This window comes from Cryptomeria japonica, chromosome 3 (assembly GCF_030272615.1).
Source record: "Cryptomeria japonica chromosome 3, Sugi_1.0, whole genome shotgun sequence".
NCBI classification, from domain to species: domain Eukaryota; kingdom Viridiplantae; phylum Streptophyta; class Pinopsida; order Cupressales; family Cupressaceae; genus Cryptomeria; species Cryptomeria japonica.
The window spans coordinates 399,410,704-399,428,277 of NC_081407.1; the positions used below are offsets into that span (position 1 = coordinate 399,410,704).

The following is a 17,574-nucleotide window of genomic DNA, read 5'->3' on the forward strand; positions in this document are numbered from 1 at the left end:
TATAGAAGGAAACCTGGCTCTGATACCATGTTATTTTTATCGGATTTATATATATATGGTATTTTGAAATTTTATTGTCACTTTAGATTTAATCCAATATTATATTTCTATATGATTCAATTTACAGAATATAATTGTATTACTGATATTTTGATTAATCTCTGATTTTGAATTATTCACAGTAATATCTATACATATATTTCAGCATTTACTTTAATGCTGATCACATTATATATATCTGCAGAATATTAATTGCACTTGTAATAATATCAATCAATGATATTGACAGCAATTATATTGATCTTCACCTTCGTATATCGACTGCTGTATCTATCTACCACCAAAAATGATAGTGCCAATATATCTATGCTTTTTGCGGACCGCATCCACAGAGTCGTGACTCCTATGTGGAGCCATGTCAATCAATAGCGATCAATAATAAGTGACGTTTAACCACAATTTGCAATCGGTATAATTAGTTAACCCATAACATGTAATATAACAATATTAATCATAGCACATACGGATTGATATACATAATTAAATGTTGAAGGCCTTAAGGCCAATTTAACATTTAATTTTATCCGACTGAAGCTATAAATCATCAACATATAGAAGTTTGAAATTCGATTAAATTCGAACCTCATCCATGAAAAATCGCTGCATCCTGTGACTTAGATTTGAGCCATATAAGAACACTTGAAAAGCCAATTCCTTTGGCATTTTCGCTTTTTAGAATATCTCACATTTGCCCCACCTTCTAAAATTGACAAATACAGCACTCTACAAATCAGCTCTTCTAGCTTTCAAAGATGTCTCATAATATTACATCTTCTTGCAGGTTTTAACAATCTTCTACGTCTTTAATGAGCTCTACTCATCCTTGAGATTTTTTGGGAGCTTGGACCAGCATTCTTGGAAGCCATTCTCAAAATTCTGAATATTGTAACCTCCCTTCGCTATCATTCTTCTATGAAGTTACTTCTCTTTCCTATAGCTTTTCTTTATCTTTTCCCATTTCTTCCATTTCATGTTATTCCCATGAAGTAGTACCACTATCCCTACAATTTTTTCTCACTAGCACAGTAGTTAATCTTAATTTATTACATATTAAAAATAGTAAAGTAAAAATCTTCTGAAAATTCATATATAAATTTAAAAAGTTATAATAAATAATTTTAAAAATGAAATATCTGAACATGGTTAATGGTTAAAACTTAAAATCATATCTCTCACTGTTTCATTAAAAATAATATTTGTCAAAAATGATTTTAAATAACCATGTCTTCCAATATTGTTGACCCTCTAATATACAGTGAATGAAGACGGCAACGGTTGGTAAGGAGTATTTAAAGTATTTAAACAAAAAGTTACTTTTCCAATTGAGTTATTTTCTTGTTTACAAGCCAAGGTTCAACAATTGTGTTACAGAATTGATCTTAAAAATAAAACTAATTTAACATAGAATCAACTTGAGAAGATATTTTCAGAATGCCAATAATAGAAAAAAAGCTCTTCGTGTGATAGTTGTTAACTTTAAGCAATCAGATGTTAATGCAACCAATTTGATTATAATCAGACTGTGTATAAACAGTAACAACAATAAAACACAAGATGCAAGAACAGTAACAGCAATAAAACACATGACACAAGACACCAATACCCTGGGAAAACCTCCCTCTTGGAGGTGAAAAACCCAACATTAAGTATGATATGTATTATCTCAATTGTAGGCAATTACAACATAACAGACTTATCTCAGATTGCTGTCCAAACAGCAAGTTGGCAAGGTAATGAAGGATGCAGCCCTAATCAACAGTAGATGACCAAAAGAGAAGATCAGCAGCAGATGACTACAATAGGCTGGAGCAAAATTGCAGAAGATCTTGACAACTTCGCCCAACAATATCCTTGACTGAATTGGCACAAGTGAAGAGTTCGCTAAATGTAGGATAGCAGATTGTATTTGCTAAGAATGATTGTGTAAATGACTTCATCTTCAAGTGGATTATATGTCATCCTTTTGGCGCTAAACATCCTCAAGTCGGCTTGCAAGATAATTAATTAATGTTGTGTTGTCATTATGCATTTTCCCACTTTAGGTATTTGGGTCCAGCCCAATAGTCCTTTCCACGTTACATTTGAGCCCAGCCCAATAACATAGTTAATTGTTTCTCACGTTCCATTTGGGTCCAACCCAATAACAAATTAATTGAGCATTAATTGAGATAATACATATATGAATTTTAATTGTCATTTGACAACATTAAAATTCGATAATCAGGTATCCGAACTTAGCTAACATTTTCAACACTCCCTCTTAGCTAGGGAGGATAACTGCCACATGTCATGATCCATTCATGACTTTCATCTAGCATTGCCCGCAAGAGTGAAAGTATAAGCTTCATAGAGTATACCTGCAGTAAAACGCATATATATCATGAACTCATTTCATGATGTCCATCTTGCATTGCCCGCAAAGGATGGACCCACCTTGCATTGCCCGCAGAGGGTGGAAGAGGTCTTACACCTCAACCTTCTCCAAGAGAAGGACACACTGTCACCTTGCATTGCCCGCAAAGGGTGACTCCACCTTGCATTGCCCGCAAAGGGTGGAAGATTCAAACCGAATTGCATCACTAAGATTGAGACTCCCTCTGAATCAATGTTGTGTTCTCCATCATTCCAAGCTTCTCTTTGAAGTACTCAAACTTCACCCGAGCTAGAGGCTTGGTGAGAACATCAGAAACCTGTTCATCAGTGTTGATATATTTCAGCTAAATAGCACCTCTTTGTGCCATATCACGAATATAGTGATAATGAGTTTCCACATGTTTTGACCTGCCATGAAACACGGGATTATTAGACATTTTAATACAACTCTGATTATCACAATAAATAACAATGGATTCCCAAGGTTGTCCAAACAACCCAGCAAGAAGCTTGCGAAGCCAAACTGCTTCTCTAGTTGCCACACTTGAGGCAATGTATTCAGCTTCTGCAGTACTTAATGAAACTAAGGACTGTTTCCTACTGGCCCAAGAGATCATAGCGGAACCCAAACTGAAACAGATTCTTGAAGTGTTTTTCCTGTCTGTAACACTTTAAGCCCAATCAGAATCAGAGTAGCCTTCCAAGTTGATTGTTGTGTTGATTGGATACTTCAGCCCATTGCAAATTGTTCCACACAAGTATCTTAGGATGTGCTTGGCTGCCACCAAGTGAACATGCTTTGGCTGGTTCATGAATTGGCTAAGTGCACTCACTGCATAGCAAATATCTGGTCTAGTGTTAACTAGATACATCAAGGATCCAATCAACTACCTGTACTCTGAGAGATCTGCAAAATCAGAGTTAGTTGCAGAAATACTCAACTTCTTCAAGTTAGTTTCCATAGGAGTAGACATAGATTTACAATCCATCATACCAAATCTTTTCAATATATCAATAGTATATTTACCTTGACTTAGAATAATTTTATTTGGTCTTTGCCACACTTCTAACCCTACAAAGTAATGCATTAGACCTAGATCCTTCATTTCAAATTCAGTAGCTAATCCTTTTTTACACCTAATGATGAGACTATCTTCACGAGTTAGAAATAAATCATCAACATATAAAACCAGAATTAGCATTTCACCATTAAATACATTAAAGTAAATGTTAGGGTCAACATCATTCTTATAAAATCCTAAACTAACTAAGTACTTATCAATTCTTTCATACCAAGCTCTAGGAGCTTGCTTGAGGCCATAGAGAGCCTTCTTCAATCTGCACACATGAGTCTCTCTATTATGAATCTCATAACCTTCAGGTTGTTCAATATAGATTTCTTCCTCAATAACACCATTAAGGAAGACAGTCTTAACATCCATTTGATGTAATTTCCAACCTTTGGCTGCAGCATTAGCTATAATAGTTCTAATAGAAGTATATCTAACAACATGAGCAAATGTTTCTTCATAATCTATGCCTTCTTTTTGAGAAAAACCACGAGCTACAAATCTAGCTTTATATTTTGCTATACTACCATCAACAGTATGTTTAATTTTTAACAACCATTTGGAAGAAACAACAGACTTACATTTAGGTCTACGCACAACATCCCAAACATCATTCTTGATGATGGATTGATACTCTTCGTCAATAGCTAACTTCCATGCTTGCTGGTTCATAGCTTCTTCTATGTTGGATGGTTCAGCCTCAATGTTGTTGCACATCATTGCAACATAGTTAGGGAGCATCTGAGGTCTCTTACTTTCTCTGAAAGTGCCACTAGGAGTTGCAAACTTTTTTGCATCTTGAATTGTGCTTCTAACCCAAAGGGGTCTTTTCTTGCTAACTGCAATATCTCTAGGTCCATCAGTTGGAACTAGAGGCTCAGGAGAATCAGCATGCTCAATAGGTTCAGGAGGCTCAATAGGCTCCCTCTAAATCTCAGGGTTAGTATCAATATCCATATCTTGATTATCATTAACTTCTTTATCATTATCAATAAGAGAACCTTTAGATTTCTTGAAAGCAATATTTTCTTCAAAGGTGACATCCCTACTTACCTCAATGTACCTTTGACCAGGAATGTAGATGCGAAATGCCTTGGAAGATTCACTATATCCAACAAGGATACCCTTCTTCCCGGAAGGCTCTAACTTAGCCCTCTTTTCCTTTCGCACATGAACATAGATAGGACTTCCAAAGATCCTTAGGTGGCTGATATCTGGTTTGACTCCTATGAAAGCTTCCTCGGGAGTTATGTTCTTCAGGACACGGTGAGGACATCCATTCTGAATGTACACAGGAGTCTTGGATGCTTTAGCCCATAAGAAGATCTGTAGGTTCTGATCGTGAATCATAGCTTTGGCAACTTCAACAATGGTTTTATTCTTTCGTTCAGCTACACCATTTTGCTGAGGATTGTAGGGAATGCAGAACTCCCTCTTAAAATCCTGTTTCTGCACAAATGTCATTGAAGCTACTTGAGGTGTATTCACCTCCATTGTCAGATCTTAACACTTTAATCCTTTTACCAAACATATTTTCAGCTAGAGCTTTAAATTCTTTAAATCTACTTAACACTTCATCAGATTCTTTAGATTTTCGAAAGTAAATCCAAGTCTTTCTAGAAAAATCATCTATAAATTTAACATAGTATTGAAATCCGCTAGGTGAAGGAACAAACATAGGTCCACATAGATCAGAATGAACAAGTGCTAGTTTTTCTTTAGCTCTACTTTCACTTTTATGAAATGGACTTTTAGTGTTCTTACCTAATGCACAACCTTTGCAAGCATCATCATGAGATTGATTAAGTTTAGGCATACCTTTAACCATCCTTTCAAGTGAAGGAAGTGCCTGATGGTGAAGATGACCGAGCCTTCTATGCCATAGCTCGCTAGATTCAGGAGCTTCATGAATGAGTGCTCGAATGGGGTTAGCTGAAAGCTTATACAAACTATCATATCTATTTCCAATAGCACGAGCAGATTTAATACTAGATTTCTTAGGCCATGCAAGTACTTTACCCTCAGAAAATGCTATTTGATAACCTTTATCTTCTAGGGCAGAAATAGAAATTAAATTCCTCTTAATTCCAAGGACAAATAAAATATCACTAAGATGCAAGGACATACCAGATTCTAAATTTAAAGAAGTACTACCAAAGCCTCTTACCGAATATTGTGCATCATCACCAATTACCACATGAAGATTGGACTCTTTCTCCATCAAGTCTGAGAGATGCTCTCGATATCCCGTGATGTGTCTAGATGCACCACTGTCAATCAACCAAGTGTTGCTATCAGTTGGCTCATTGCTGGACAAAGCAGAAATGAAGAGATAGTCTTCATTATCCTCTGAGTTTGCAACTTCATTCAGGTTGGCCTCCCCTTGCATGGACGAATTCTGACATTCTTTGGCATAATGTCCAAACTTGTCACATCTGAAGCAACGAACACGTGAAAGATCCCTTGGCTTCTTCCTTGAATCGAAAGCTGGAGGTCTGAAGTCTCTATCTCTTTTGAAGTTGTTCTTCTTCCAATGGCCTCCCTTCCTTCTAACATGTTGAGATGCAAGCACATGTTGATCTCATCCATGAGAGCCTTTATGCATTTCTCTGGCAGCTAGGTGAGACTCCTTTTGAATGCAATATGACCGGAGGCAATCGAAGGAAGGGAATTCAGCTCTTCCACTTATGCTTTGAATGAAGGGATCCCAAGAGTCAGGAAGACCATTCAACGCAATCATGACAATATCCTTGCCACAACCTCGCTTCCAATGGCACTGAGTTTGTCCTTCAATTCTGAAATCTTCATGAAAGACATGACTGAATCTCCTTTGCACATTCTGACTTGAAGAAGTTGCTGCCTCATTGGGAGCGTCCGGCTGATATCGTTGATCTCATATATCCCTTCTAGATGTTTGAACATCTCTCGAGCTGTCTTCAATTTGGAGATGACTGGAACAAGATGATCCTTCACGGAATCAATAAGGAACTTCTTTGCTTTGAGAGCATTCTTCTTGAATTGCTTGAGCTCTTCCGAATCCAAAGGTTCAGTCAGATCCATATCTTCCACAAACTGTAACAGCTCTAATTCTTCAAGTGCAAGGAGGACACGAACCTTCCATGATGTAAAATTGAGGGCACCTTCAAGTCTATCCTCTACTTTCAAATCTATAACCATCTTGCAAAACTAAAACAGCAAACTGAAAGTGAAGGGCAACTAGTAATCTGATTATTTGAATGAACCTAAAGCTCTGATACCATGTTAATTTTAAGCAATCATATGTTAATGTAACCAATTTGATTATAATCAGACTGTGTATAAACAGTAACAACAATAAAACACAAGATGCAAGAACAGTAACAGCAATAAAACACATGACACAAGACACCAATACCCTGGGAAAACCTCCCTCTTGGAGGTGAAAAACCCAACATTAAGTATGATATGTATTATCTCAATTGTAGGCAATTACAACATAGCAGACTTATCTCAGATTGCTGTCCAAACAGCAAGTTGGCAAGGTAATGAAGGATGCAGCCCTAATCAACAGTAGATGACCAAAAGAGAAGATCAGCAGCAGATGACTACAATAGGCTGGAGCAAAATTGCAGAAGATCTTGACAACTTCGCCCAACAATATCCTTGACTGAATTGGCACAAGTGAAGAGTTCGCTAAATGTAGGATAGCAGATTGTATTTGCTAAGAATGATTGTGTAAATGACTTCATCTTCAAGTGGATTATATGTCATCCTTTTGGCGCTAAACATCCTCAAGTCGGCTTGCAAGATAATTAATTAATGTTGTGTTGTCATTATGCATTTTCCCACGTTAGGTATTTGGGTCCAGCCCAATAGTCCTTTCCACGTTACATTTGAGCCCAGCCCAATAACATAGTTAATTGTTTCTCACGTTCCATTTGGGTCCAACCCAATAACAAATTAATTGAGCATTAATTGAGATAATACATATATGAATTTTAATTGTCATTTGACAACATTAAAATTCGATAATCAGGTATCCGAACTTAGCTAACATTTTCAACAATAGTGATACATTATTGCATGGGCTTTTCTATTCTATTGACACTCCTCTCATTCGTCATGAGCTGATGTACAAAGTGCACATCCCCATCACGCTTAGCACATTAAATGAACCTCATGAGCTCATTAAAACATATATTCCATCTCATATATTATTATTGCCAACATTTTCCCCATTTCAATACGATGTATTTTGGAAGCCGACTACACAAGACTGCTGCACTCTATTCATTCTGATATTTAAGTGCCGCAAAAAACTATTATTTTTTTATTTGGTGCTTATTCTTCAATATGGATGCAATCATGCAACCATCACCTATCCTCTAACCTAGCAGCTCAAGCTACTCTTCACATGTTACTTCCAACAAGATCTTCTTAGTGGCTACTCTCACGTTGATCTATAAACTTTGGTACTTACCATGGGCATTTATTTTCCCTATGTAAAAAACTCTTCTGACCAGTATCAATTAGCTACAATGGGGAAATTGGTTTAACTCCTATCCACACTTGTCATCATGGATCCATCCTCCAAAGTCTTAAAATAATAAGTGTGTGGCAAACACCTGCAAATGTCTCTTAACTACCAACCTCATCCTACCAGTTCATATGGGTAAACAAATGTTGTGCCCAACAAGTCGCTGGAGAGAGGCAAAACCAAATTCATATCTATATAATAGGTAAATTAATTCATCTCTATGTTCTAGAATGCAATCTAAACCCCACAATAATTACTATGTCTCCACTGCAACTAGACCAATTAGGAACTTCAACGAGATGACCATGCTCTTTGAAATTGAAACTTAAAGAGTAATCAACCTTACACCCAGATCCACAAGACTCTTCCTGCCTATACCACATAACTGCAATGTCATCTTTACCTCTGAAACTATCTCACACACCCACACACAAAGCTAGCCAACACCACTGGGATTGTCATCGATGTTCTTCTTTCCTCTAAAATTCTACCACACTTTCGAGGCATGCATACATGCTCCCAGTGCTAAACACAGTTCATCAACACTCACTTGATTTAATCAAAAACAATAGGACATAAAAAGGCTGTACTTAGGTTGCTACAACAATCTTTTTCATCTTCATGGCACATGGAAAAATCATACTTGGCAATAAAATTCAGTGTCTTTAATTATGCCAACACTCTACTATCAAACTTTTTGCTCTTCATTTCTTTAATAAGCTCTTCTGTATATGTCCTATAAAAGTTTAAAACGCACTTTCTGTCTCTTTCTCTCCATTTTTGTTTTTGTGAGAATTTTAATCAAGGGGTTGACTTGGAGCTTCAATAACTTATGACAACAATCTCATAAGAAATACACCTATGGTAGTAGACCATCTCAAAACTAGCACGCACTTAGAAGCTTTTACTGGGCTGCTGTCAATGTTTTTTCAATATCTTGTTTGCTGTTTTGCAGAGAAAATTAGAGCACTCATCTTAGTCTGCCATTGTTTGAAAGAGGACACATCCCCCAATTTATCAAGATGACAAGGTACCTCACTGAAAAATAAACACACGCTCCAGGGAGGTAGGGAACACATACCACCACCCCAAGGAAGGCAATCCTTGAGTTACACTGCTAAATCCTGATCTACATCCTGAAGACCCAACAAAACCCACCCTTAGTAACGAAAGCTGATGAATTACAGTATTACCAACTAAAACACAACAGGAATATGTTCAAAAAGTTGTTCCCAAAGTCAAACAAACCTGATAAATTTTTTTAGTTTACTACTGCCAAACACTTCACACAAAAACTATTTCAAATGTATACTGAATCACATATGTGTGTCTCTTTTCAACTAAACCCAAACTCATCAATCCATAATGGCTCTTTGAAAAGATTAGAAAATAAAAAAATGATAAAGAAATAACATTCACCAGCCAGCCAAGCAAACATTTCAAATTCTAATGGTGGTGAACAAAAAGATTACCTTCCGTTCAATGCATGGTCTATCAATGGTAGAAAATGCTAATCTCAGATCCCGACAAACATCCTCAGCCAACTCCACGGAGTCATTAAGAGTCTTGACACCTTTCCCTGGCACATTTTCACGCTTGGCAGAAAAAATGCCGGTTGATACATGAACTGGAACAGAAAAAGGAATGATTTTCCATTCATCTTATACAAGCAAAAGAAATCATTACCTCGTACATGAGATAAATAATGTGCACTAAAATTCAAATTAAATTGTCTTCCATCATTGCAAATTGATGCTTTACTGCAAAGGCAAATATTGCTAGTTGACAACCAAGAAAACAGTATTCACAAGATGTAAAATTTAAGTGATATTTTAACAATTTTTTACCCCACTTAATGAGTCCCCCTTCTTGACCTTATCTCTAGTAGATGCATAAGAACAAAGAATTCAAACTACAAGGTGACTATATATAGGAATATTGCGTACCAATTCTACGCTTTTGTGTAGATGTTATCAATTCTGCAGCTTTTCTATCCTTTGCCTGAAGATCATGATGAAATTTTTTGCGTCTCCTATTAGAACTGAGGCATGCCTGGTCTCCATTACTAATTCTTGTGGAAGACTTCCTCGACTTGGTCTTCATCCTTTGCTATGAGGGGTTTCACTTAATGTATAGATATTGACAAGCTATGAGGAAACCCAAAGGGCAATTGTGTACAGAAAACAAATAACTAGGCACCTACAGCAATCAATTTTATCATTTTTGAGGCTGGGAAGTTGCTCACAGAAGTACATAAGTAAATAACACCAACATTCCTCTCCTTGATCTGTAAGACAAAGTTGCAATTCAATGTTAGATGGTAAAACAATAGCATTTAATTCCTGGCCTTATCCATACAAATCCAAAATTTTACCTTTACTTTTAAAAAGGTTTTTGCATTCAAAATTTGATCCTTTATTTCCTAACAGAAGTCATATTCAGCTCATATGTTGTCCCCCTCAGATGCTACTCAGTTTATAAAATATACAAAAGAAATTTGACTTATTTACTAAAATTTCTCTGAAATGCATCAATATTCTGAGTTTATTGGCAATTGGCTAGAGATGCAATTAGCTTTCAACCATATAAATGACTTAAAATAAAAGTTTCCTGCACAAAACAAACACACGCAAAAAATCAGAGTCCTTAATAAATGCCTATGTGCTGCACATACCTATACTAACTTTCAATTGAAGCAAAGCTATATTGCTGGTCTAAGAATCACCTTGACAAACACACGCAAAAAATCAGAGTCCTTAATAAATGCCTATGTGCTGCACATACCTATACTAACTTTCAATTGAAGCAAAGCTATATTGCTGGTCTAAGAATCACCTTGACGATTTAACGTAGGCATGCTGGAGATGGAGCACAATCCTGGTTATTGGAGCAATGAAGAAACAAACTGATGACAAACTGACACCTCAGAAACATCCTTGAAGAAGCTCAGAACATAGCTTCTAGCTTCTCCTTTATTTGCCATACACATGGCTATCAAGAAGCCAATAGGCCAAAAATATAGCAAGTTGGTATCAAAATTAATAGTGATAGTTGGGAAGGATTAAGAGCTGGTGAATTGGGAAATCGAAAGTTCCCAAAGTCTAGAGGCCAAACTCAACCTTCATGTCAATTCATTTCTATTGTTGGTGACGATTTATTGTTTGAAAAATTTTGGCAAAATTTTTATGCTGCCAGTTCAGGTTTGGGGTTGCCAGTTCGCAAATCTTTTCTCCCCAAGGTTTGGTTGTACAATTGTATAAAATATAAAAAACAATCACAAAATGTAATATTTTAATGACAATAAAAATATATTAAAAATAAATAAATATAAATATAAATATACATAGTATATACTAGCTTATGCATGTTGTGCCCCGGCATGGGTTGTTGATACATGCTTTTATTATGCTTTGAAGTATTTTTCTCTTGTTAGCTTAATGGGCTGGGAACCAATAACAGATCCCAAAAAAAACTATCAAATAATTTAATATATAAATATAGAATAAATAAAACAACAAATGAATAATTTATAATTTTCTGAATTCTAAAATTTTAGATTAACAATAAGACCGCTAAAAATTTATATGCATATAATCAATGAGCATTTGTATTTCTAATTTTAAATTTAAATCCTTTGTAATATATCCGATATGATTTATAACAAGATTTAAGAGAGACATGGTATGTATTTTCTGAATTTTAAAATTTCAAATTAAGAAATAAACCCTAATAAATTTACATGCATATAATTGATGAGCATTTGTATTACAAAATTTAAATTTAAATACTTTGTAATATATCAGATATGATTTAAAACAAAATTTGAAGAGTGGTATGCAGCCCGTCAGCAAATGAAATTATAGTTATAGCCTCCAATACTGTCATGTCCCCTCTTCCTTGAGGCCGACATCAGTCCCCACAAAAGTGTTCTTCAATACTTACTTGATACTAATATATTTATTATTAAAAAATAGAATAAATTTTAAAATATAAATATCAAGTTAAAAATTTAAGTTCAAATTTTGGTGCCTGCCATTGGCCTTGTGCCACATTTTGCACAAAAAAGACATACTGGCATCGACCAATGACAAACGGACAACAGTGCAGATTTCTTTCCACGCAACAACTTCCTGCTTGAAACTTAATATATTTGAATTGAATAAATACAGTGAGACTCAAACCATGGATGAGCTCTATGCAACTTCCATGAGGTTGAACCCAAGTACAAGCATCACAAACAAAGCTGAAGAACATCTTACGAAATACAGCCTCAAATACAGAAATTTTAAAAGCATGTTCTGAAGGAAATTATAGCATAGATATAATGGAGCGTATGGAATTTGACAAAGCAATAGATATTAGTTTCCAAAGTAAAGCAACGTATTAATAAAGTTTAAAGGAACTGCAGCAATGTTGAATTTATTCATTCCGTGAAAGAAGCCACTCTTTCACTGGAAAATTGATGGTTTTGTTTGTCCCCATCTCATACTACAATGTTCTATAAATAATGTCATGTAAATTCATACAATAATTTGGAATATGCCACTCACTTTAACAGCATATATGTTAACCATAACTTGATTACAAAAAAACTAGAAAGTTTTATGGGGAAACATAAAGAGGAGAGCCAAGACCTGAAACTGCTTGATGGCTAATTTTGTATCCCAATTTTCATAAGTCCGTCTCATTAAGAAGTTACTTCCGCAATCTATGATGGCTTCAATATTTAATATTCATTTTTCTATCCATTCTCAATTTTTTTATCAATCTAAAATATTATTTGTTTGTATTTTTCAAGCATTGTCACTAGAATCACATTCCCTTGGATTGACAAACTTATCCCCAAATTTTGCCATCGACCAGATTGGGCATAATCAAGCATGGTGGCATAGAAATTAAGAAATCCGCATAATTATTATGGACTCCATGGTTGTAAAATCGAAAAAAAAATCCCTTTTGGAAGTATGTAATATGTGAAAGAAGGAGAATGTAACAAGTAACTCAAAAAAATACAACCAGAATTCAGAAAAATCAAAAAATAATACGCCAAGTTGAATACTGTGTTCTCTCTTTTTATCAGTTAGATTTATCTGATTCCTCTGAAAAAAAATCTGTACAAATCATGGCATCTAGAGCCTAGGCCATGCAGCCAGCAACGTCATCATAACTTCCCTTCAACTAATTGTACAATTTTAATAATCTTAAACTAAGATCAGCAAAGACTTCTAAGAAAAACTCAAACTCCCTGCATGTTATCACGATAAACTTGCACAACCCAAAAGCATAAAACTTGGGCTGCAAAATTAAGCGACAAAAGCCAACAACCAACAGGGAAGCACAGAGCATTTTTCGAAAAATGAACAGAATGCTTAAGAGAAGAGAGAAGTTATTTACAAAACTCCTGTAATGGTAATGTGGGACACTCGTAAGAGCGCAGTCTAAATTCAAGTTTAAGCTCAAACCCTAAAAACACGGCCTATATATGGAGATAAGACTCCTCGTACAACGGAGCCACAATTTTTTTTTCAAATTTAAATTTCAGCGATGCAAGGGAATGAGCAGTCGGCAGTTCATCAACATTCTCAATATGAGGGAAGCGAAACATAAATCTTTAAACCCTAGTTTTACTTGCATGATTTTCAGTTTTACGAAAACCCTAACAACATTTTGAGGACCAGCAAGTACTTCGAAAATTCAAAAGAAAACGTTTAGAGTGCTGTGCTTACCATTGCCAGTGCAGCAGCAGCAGCAAGAGCGGAAAGAGCCGCGTAGCTTCTCGCATTCAACCTCTCTTAGCACACACCAGTCAAGTGTCGAGTAAGACTGGGAAAATATCTTTATTTGAATTCGTGCGCCTTTCTATTACCGGGCAACTTGAGTCGCATGTGACCGAGGTCCCACAATTTCCAATTCCTCCGGAGCTGCAACGGGAATATTAGAGGGCTACTGCACGTGACCAGAATCTTAAGGCAGAGTCAATGTTTTTGTAATAAAGTGCTTGTAGGACCTTACTGCAGTTTAATGCCTTTACCAGATGTCGCGACGGGTTTAAAGATTTCAAAGCCCGGCTTGTTTTTGTCGGTAATTCATGTGAATCTCCAACCTCCATATGAATCTCCTATGTCCTTGTGCACCACAAGTCTTTAGGTGGTGTAATTGGTTAAGGATTTTGGGTTCATCTCATGTAAGTTTCAAGATTGATTATCTCCACCTTGAGTTATTTGGTGATCACTTGTTCAAGATCGATTGATCACCTCGAAAAATTATAAGACGCCTCCCTCAACAAATTGTTGAACTAATATGCCCATTACTCAACAACTTTTTAACCAATATACAAATAATATATACTACTATATCTATCTTTAGGAAAAATCTATGTAAAGTATTTATCTTGTTTTTCATTTAAATAATATATACTATCATATCTACCTTTAGAAAAATCTGCATACAATATAAAACTATTTTTTTCATTCAAATAATATATGTCTTCAAAAAACCTCCCTCAATTATTTATCTTTAGAACAATCAAATATAAATTGATTTTACATTCTTTTGGCCTAAGTGTAATTTCTTCATTTGGTAAGTGGTTCAGAACAAGTGTTTGACTTGGGAGAATTTGTGCAAGTGCGGGTTCCAAGGCCCTTCCATCTGTATTTTATGCAAGAACAATGAGGAGTGTGTTTCCCATCTCTGCTTTCAATGTCAGTATGTTAGGGAGGTTTGGCATCACTAGTGGGTTGTGTGGAATCATGCATGAATCCATGCAACCTATCTTGTTGAATTATGGGAAAGAATGGGTAGACCACCTGTTAGGACCTCTTTCCTTCAGGTTGTCTAGGACAATGGCCCCACTTTTATCGTTTGGTTAGAGAGGAACCGACGTATTTTTCAGGAGCTCGCCATGGGGAGCAGTTGCCTATGGAAAAAGATCACTAGCAAGTTCCGGGAGACTGTTTTGGCCAAGTGAATGATTTGGTGGTTGTTAAAAATTTGATGTTGGAGGAGAATGTCACTCACTTTTTAGACGAGTTGGTAAGGTGAAGCAAAAGATTCACAAGGTGGGTCCTTGGTTCCCTCCTCCACATGGTGTTTTGAAAGTTAACACTGATGGCTCTTCCAGAGGAAACCCCGGGCATGCTAGAATTGGGGGTATTGAATGTGTTGGGGATGGTAATGTTGTGTTCTTTTTCTCCACCTATATGGGTCAACATTCTAATAATCTTATGGAGGCTCTTGTTATCCTTCGGGCGGTTGAAAGGGGTGTCTCTTTAGGGTGGCAAAGGATTGTCTGTGAGTCTGACTCCCAGATTGTGGTTGACTTGTTGAATGGGAAGCAGTTGGATGGCATTAATTGGCAACTAGCTTTAGTGGTTAAGCAGATCCTAAATCTGTGTTATTTTGGTGATCAGATCTCTTTTTGTCACATTCCTCGAGAGTGGAATATGGTGGTTGATTGTTTAGCTAAATGGGCCTCTAAGGGCTTGGATAGGTGAGATGTGGATAATCGGGGACTTCTTTCCCCCAAGTACTTAAAAACTTTAGATAGGTTAATTAGTGAGGACAAGTCTGGTTGAGTGCTCTCTGTTGGGCCCTCTCTGGTCTAGTGGTTTGTTGGTGATCTTGGTGGAGCCATTGGCTTCTTCTTTGTACTCTTTATTTCTTTTTGAATAAATTTTTACCCTTTTTTTTCAAAAAAACAAATATTATCTTTATACTTTATTACATATTTTTTTACAAATAAGTATACTAATTACACGCATGCCTATTATACTCTCATATGGATGCAAAAATGTGTGTTAATAAAAACTAGAAGCATTTAGTTTGACATGTTTGTGATGAAAAGCAAAAAAAAAACATTTTAATATTATTTTTTAATTTATTTTATTTTGACATGTTTGTGATGAAAAGTGAAAAAATATATTTTCATATTATTTTTTAATTTATTTTATTTTATTTTCTCCTTCCATGCCCTCGATTAACTAATTTTTAATTTTAATACTAATTATATCTTCACTTCCACCTCTCAATCATCACTTTGGTTTTAACTAATCAATTTGTTTATCTCCATCATGCAACTGGTTAACTTAGTAATTATCCCAATCTAAATATTATTAACTATGGGAGATTGAAAGTGTCCCTACATAAAGTCTGCTTTTCTCTCGAGAATAAGGATAAGAAAGAATAAAAAATAAAAATATTATAATAATAATTTGATAATTTAAAAATAATAATATATTAAAACATAAAAAATATAATCATATCTTAATAATATTTTAATATTAATTACAATATCATAATGTGATTATAATAATTACGTTGAGAGATGTATTAACATAATGGATTGAAAAAATGTGGACTTTACATCTGGATCTAACCCATAAAATTCAGGAATGGTGGAACATTCAAGGTAGGGTACTGCCATGTATAGAGTTATGAAGAAACTTAAAAGCATAAAATACAACATAAGGACTTGGAATAAATCCAACTTTGGGAATATTTTTAAGGCCAAAGGAAAAATTCAGGAAGACCTCAATAAAATACAGGTCCAAATCCAGAAGGATGGATTCTCTACCGTGACTATTGTTGAAGAAAATGAGATCCTCAAAAGATACCATGAAATCATTGCTAAAGAAGAAGGAAGCAGAGGTCTAGATGTATTTGGTTGAAGGAAGGAGATAAGAATACCAGATTCTTCCATATGTCGACAATCAAACATAAAGCAGCTAATAGGATAAAAAAAATGATGGTGGACAATGTGGAGTTGGTTAAGAAGGAGGAGATAAGAAATGAGGCCAAAAGTTTCTTCATTGATCTTCTTTGTAGGGATCAAAGCCTGGATGATGATGTTCAAAACTCCTTCCTTCAGAACATTCCTTGCCTTATTAATGAGCAGAAGAATGTCTTCCTAACTTTAATCCCTTCGAATTTGAAGATCATAAATGTTGTCTTTTCTTTTGAAGGTAACAAAGCCCCTGGACTTACGAAACCCTGAAAAACCTGGAGAAGCAAGGGATAAATTCAGATAAAAAGAGGGAGGATGAAAACAAAGAGCATATTAATTGGAAGTAGGAAATGGAGAATAAGGTAAAATCACTGGAAGAGGGAAAAGAAGCAATGAAAAATCTATTGGGAATTATCCCAAGTATCCTCACTGCTGTCACCAAAAACCTGGAAGACATTGCCAAGGTATTTGACCATACTCCTAAACCGGTTGTGGATCTTGACCTGGAAGAGGAGACCATCCAGATTGGAAGTGGTGGTGATGCTACCCCGGCGGGCGGAACTGCGAAGAGAACCAAGGCCAGTATCAAGAAAGTTGTGGCTGTTGCGGCCAAGGACCCTCCCAACCTCAAAGACAACATCAAAGAGCTGCAGGAAATTAGCAGCACCCTGGATAAAATCTGATTCCTGGATGTTCTGCTGGCTTTTAGGGGCTTTTGTGGGTTTTCCTTTGTTTTTCATTGTTTTTTTTCCTTTCGTTATGTTTCTCTTTGTTCGTGGCTTTGTTGTCGTAGTCTTGCTTGTAAAGGGTTTCGGGGCCCCTTCAAAACCTGC

General features: G+C 35.8%; 1 protein-coding gene across 1 annotated transcript in view; it reads right to left on the bottom strand.

Moving 5' to 3' along the window:
- Positions 1-13,964, bottom strand: part of LOC131047877 (uncharacterized) — a 67,513-nt gene extending 53,549 nt beyond the window's left edge. The window contains exons 1-3 of the mRNA XM_057981685.2: positions 13,746-13,964; positions 9,966-10,306; positions 9,492-9,646 (exon numbers count right to left, since the gene is read on the bottom strand). Coding sequence (XP_057837668.2) covers positions 9,492-9,646; positions 9,966-10,122 — 312 coding nt within the window. The 5' untranslated portion in view covers positions 10,123-10,306; positions 13,746-13,964. The remainder of the gene's footprint in view (positions 1-9,491; positions 9,647-9,965; positions 10,307-13,745) is intronic.
- Positions 13,965-17,574: the final 3,610 nt, after the last annotated feature.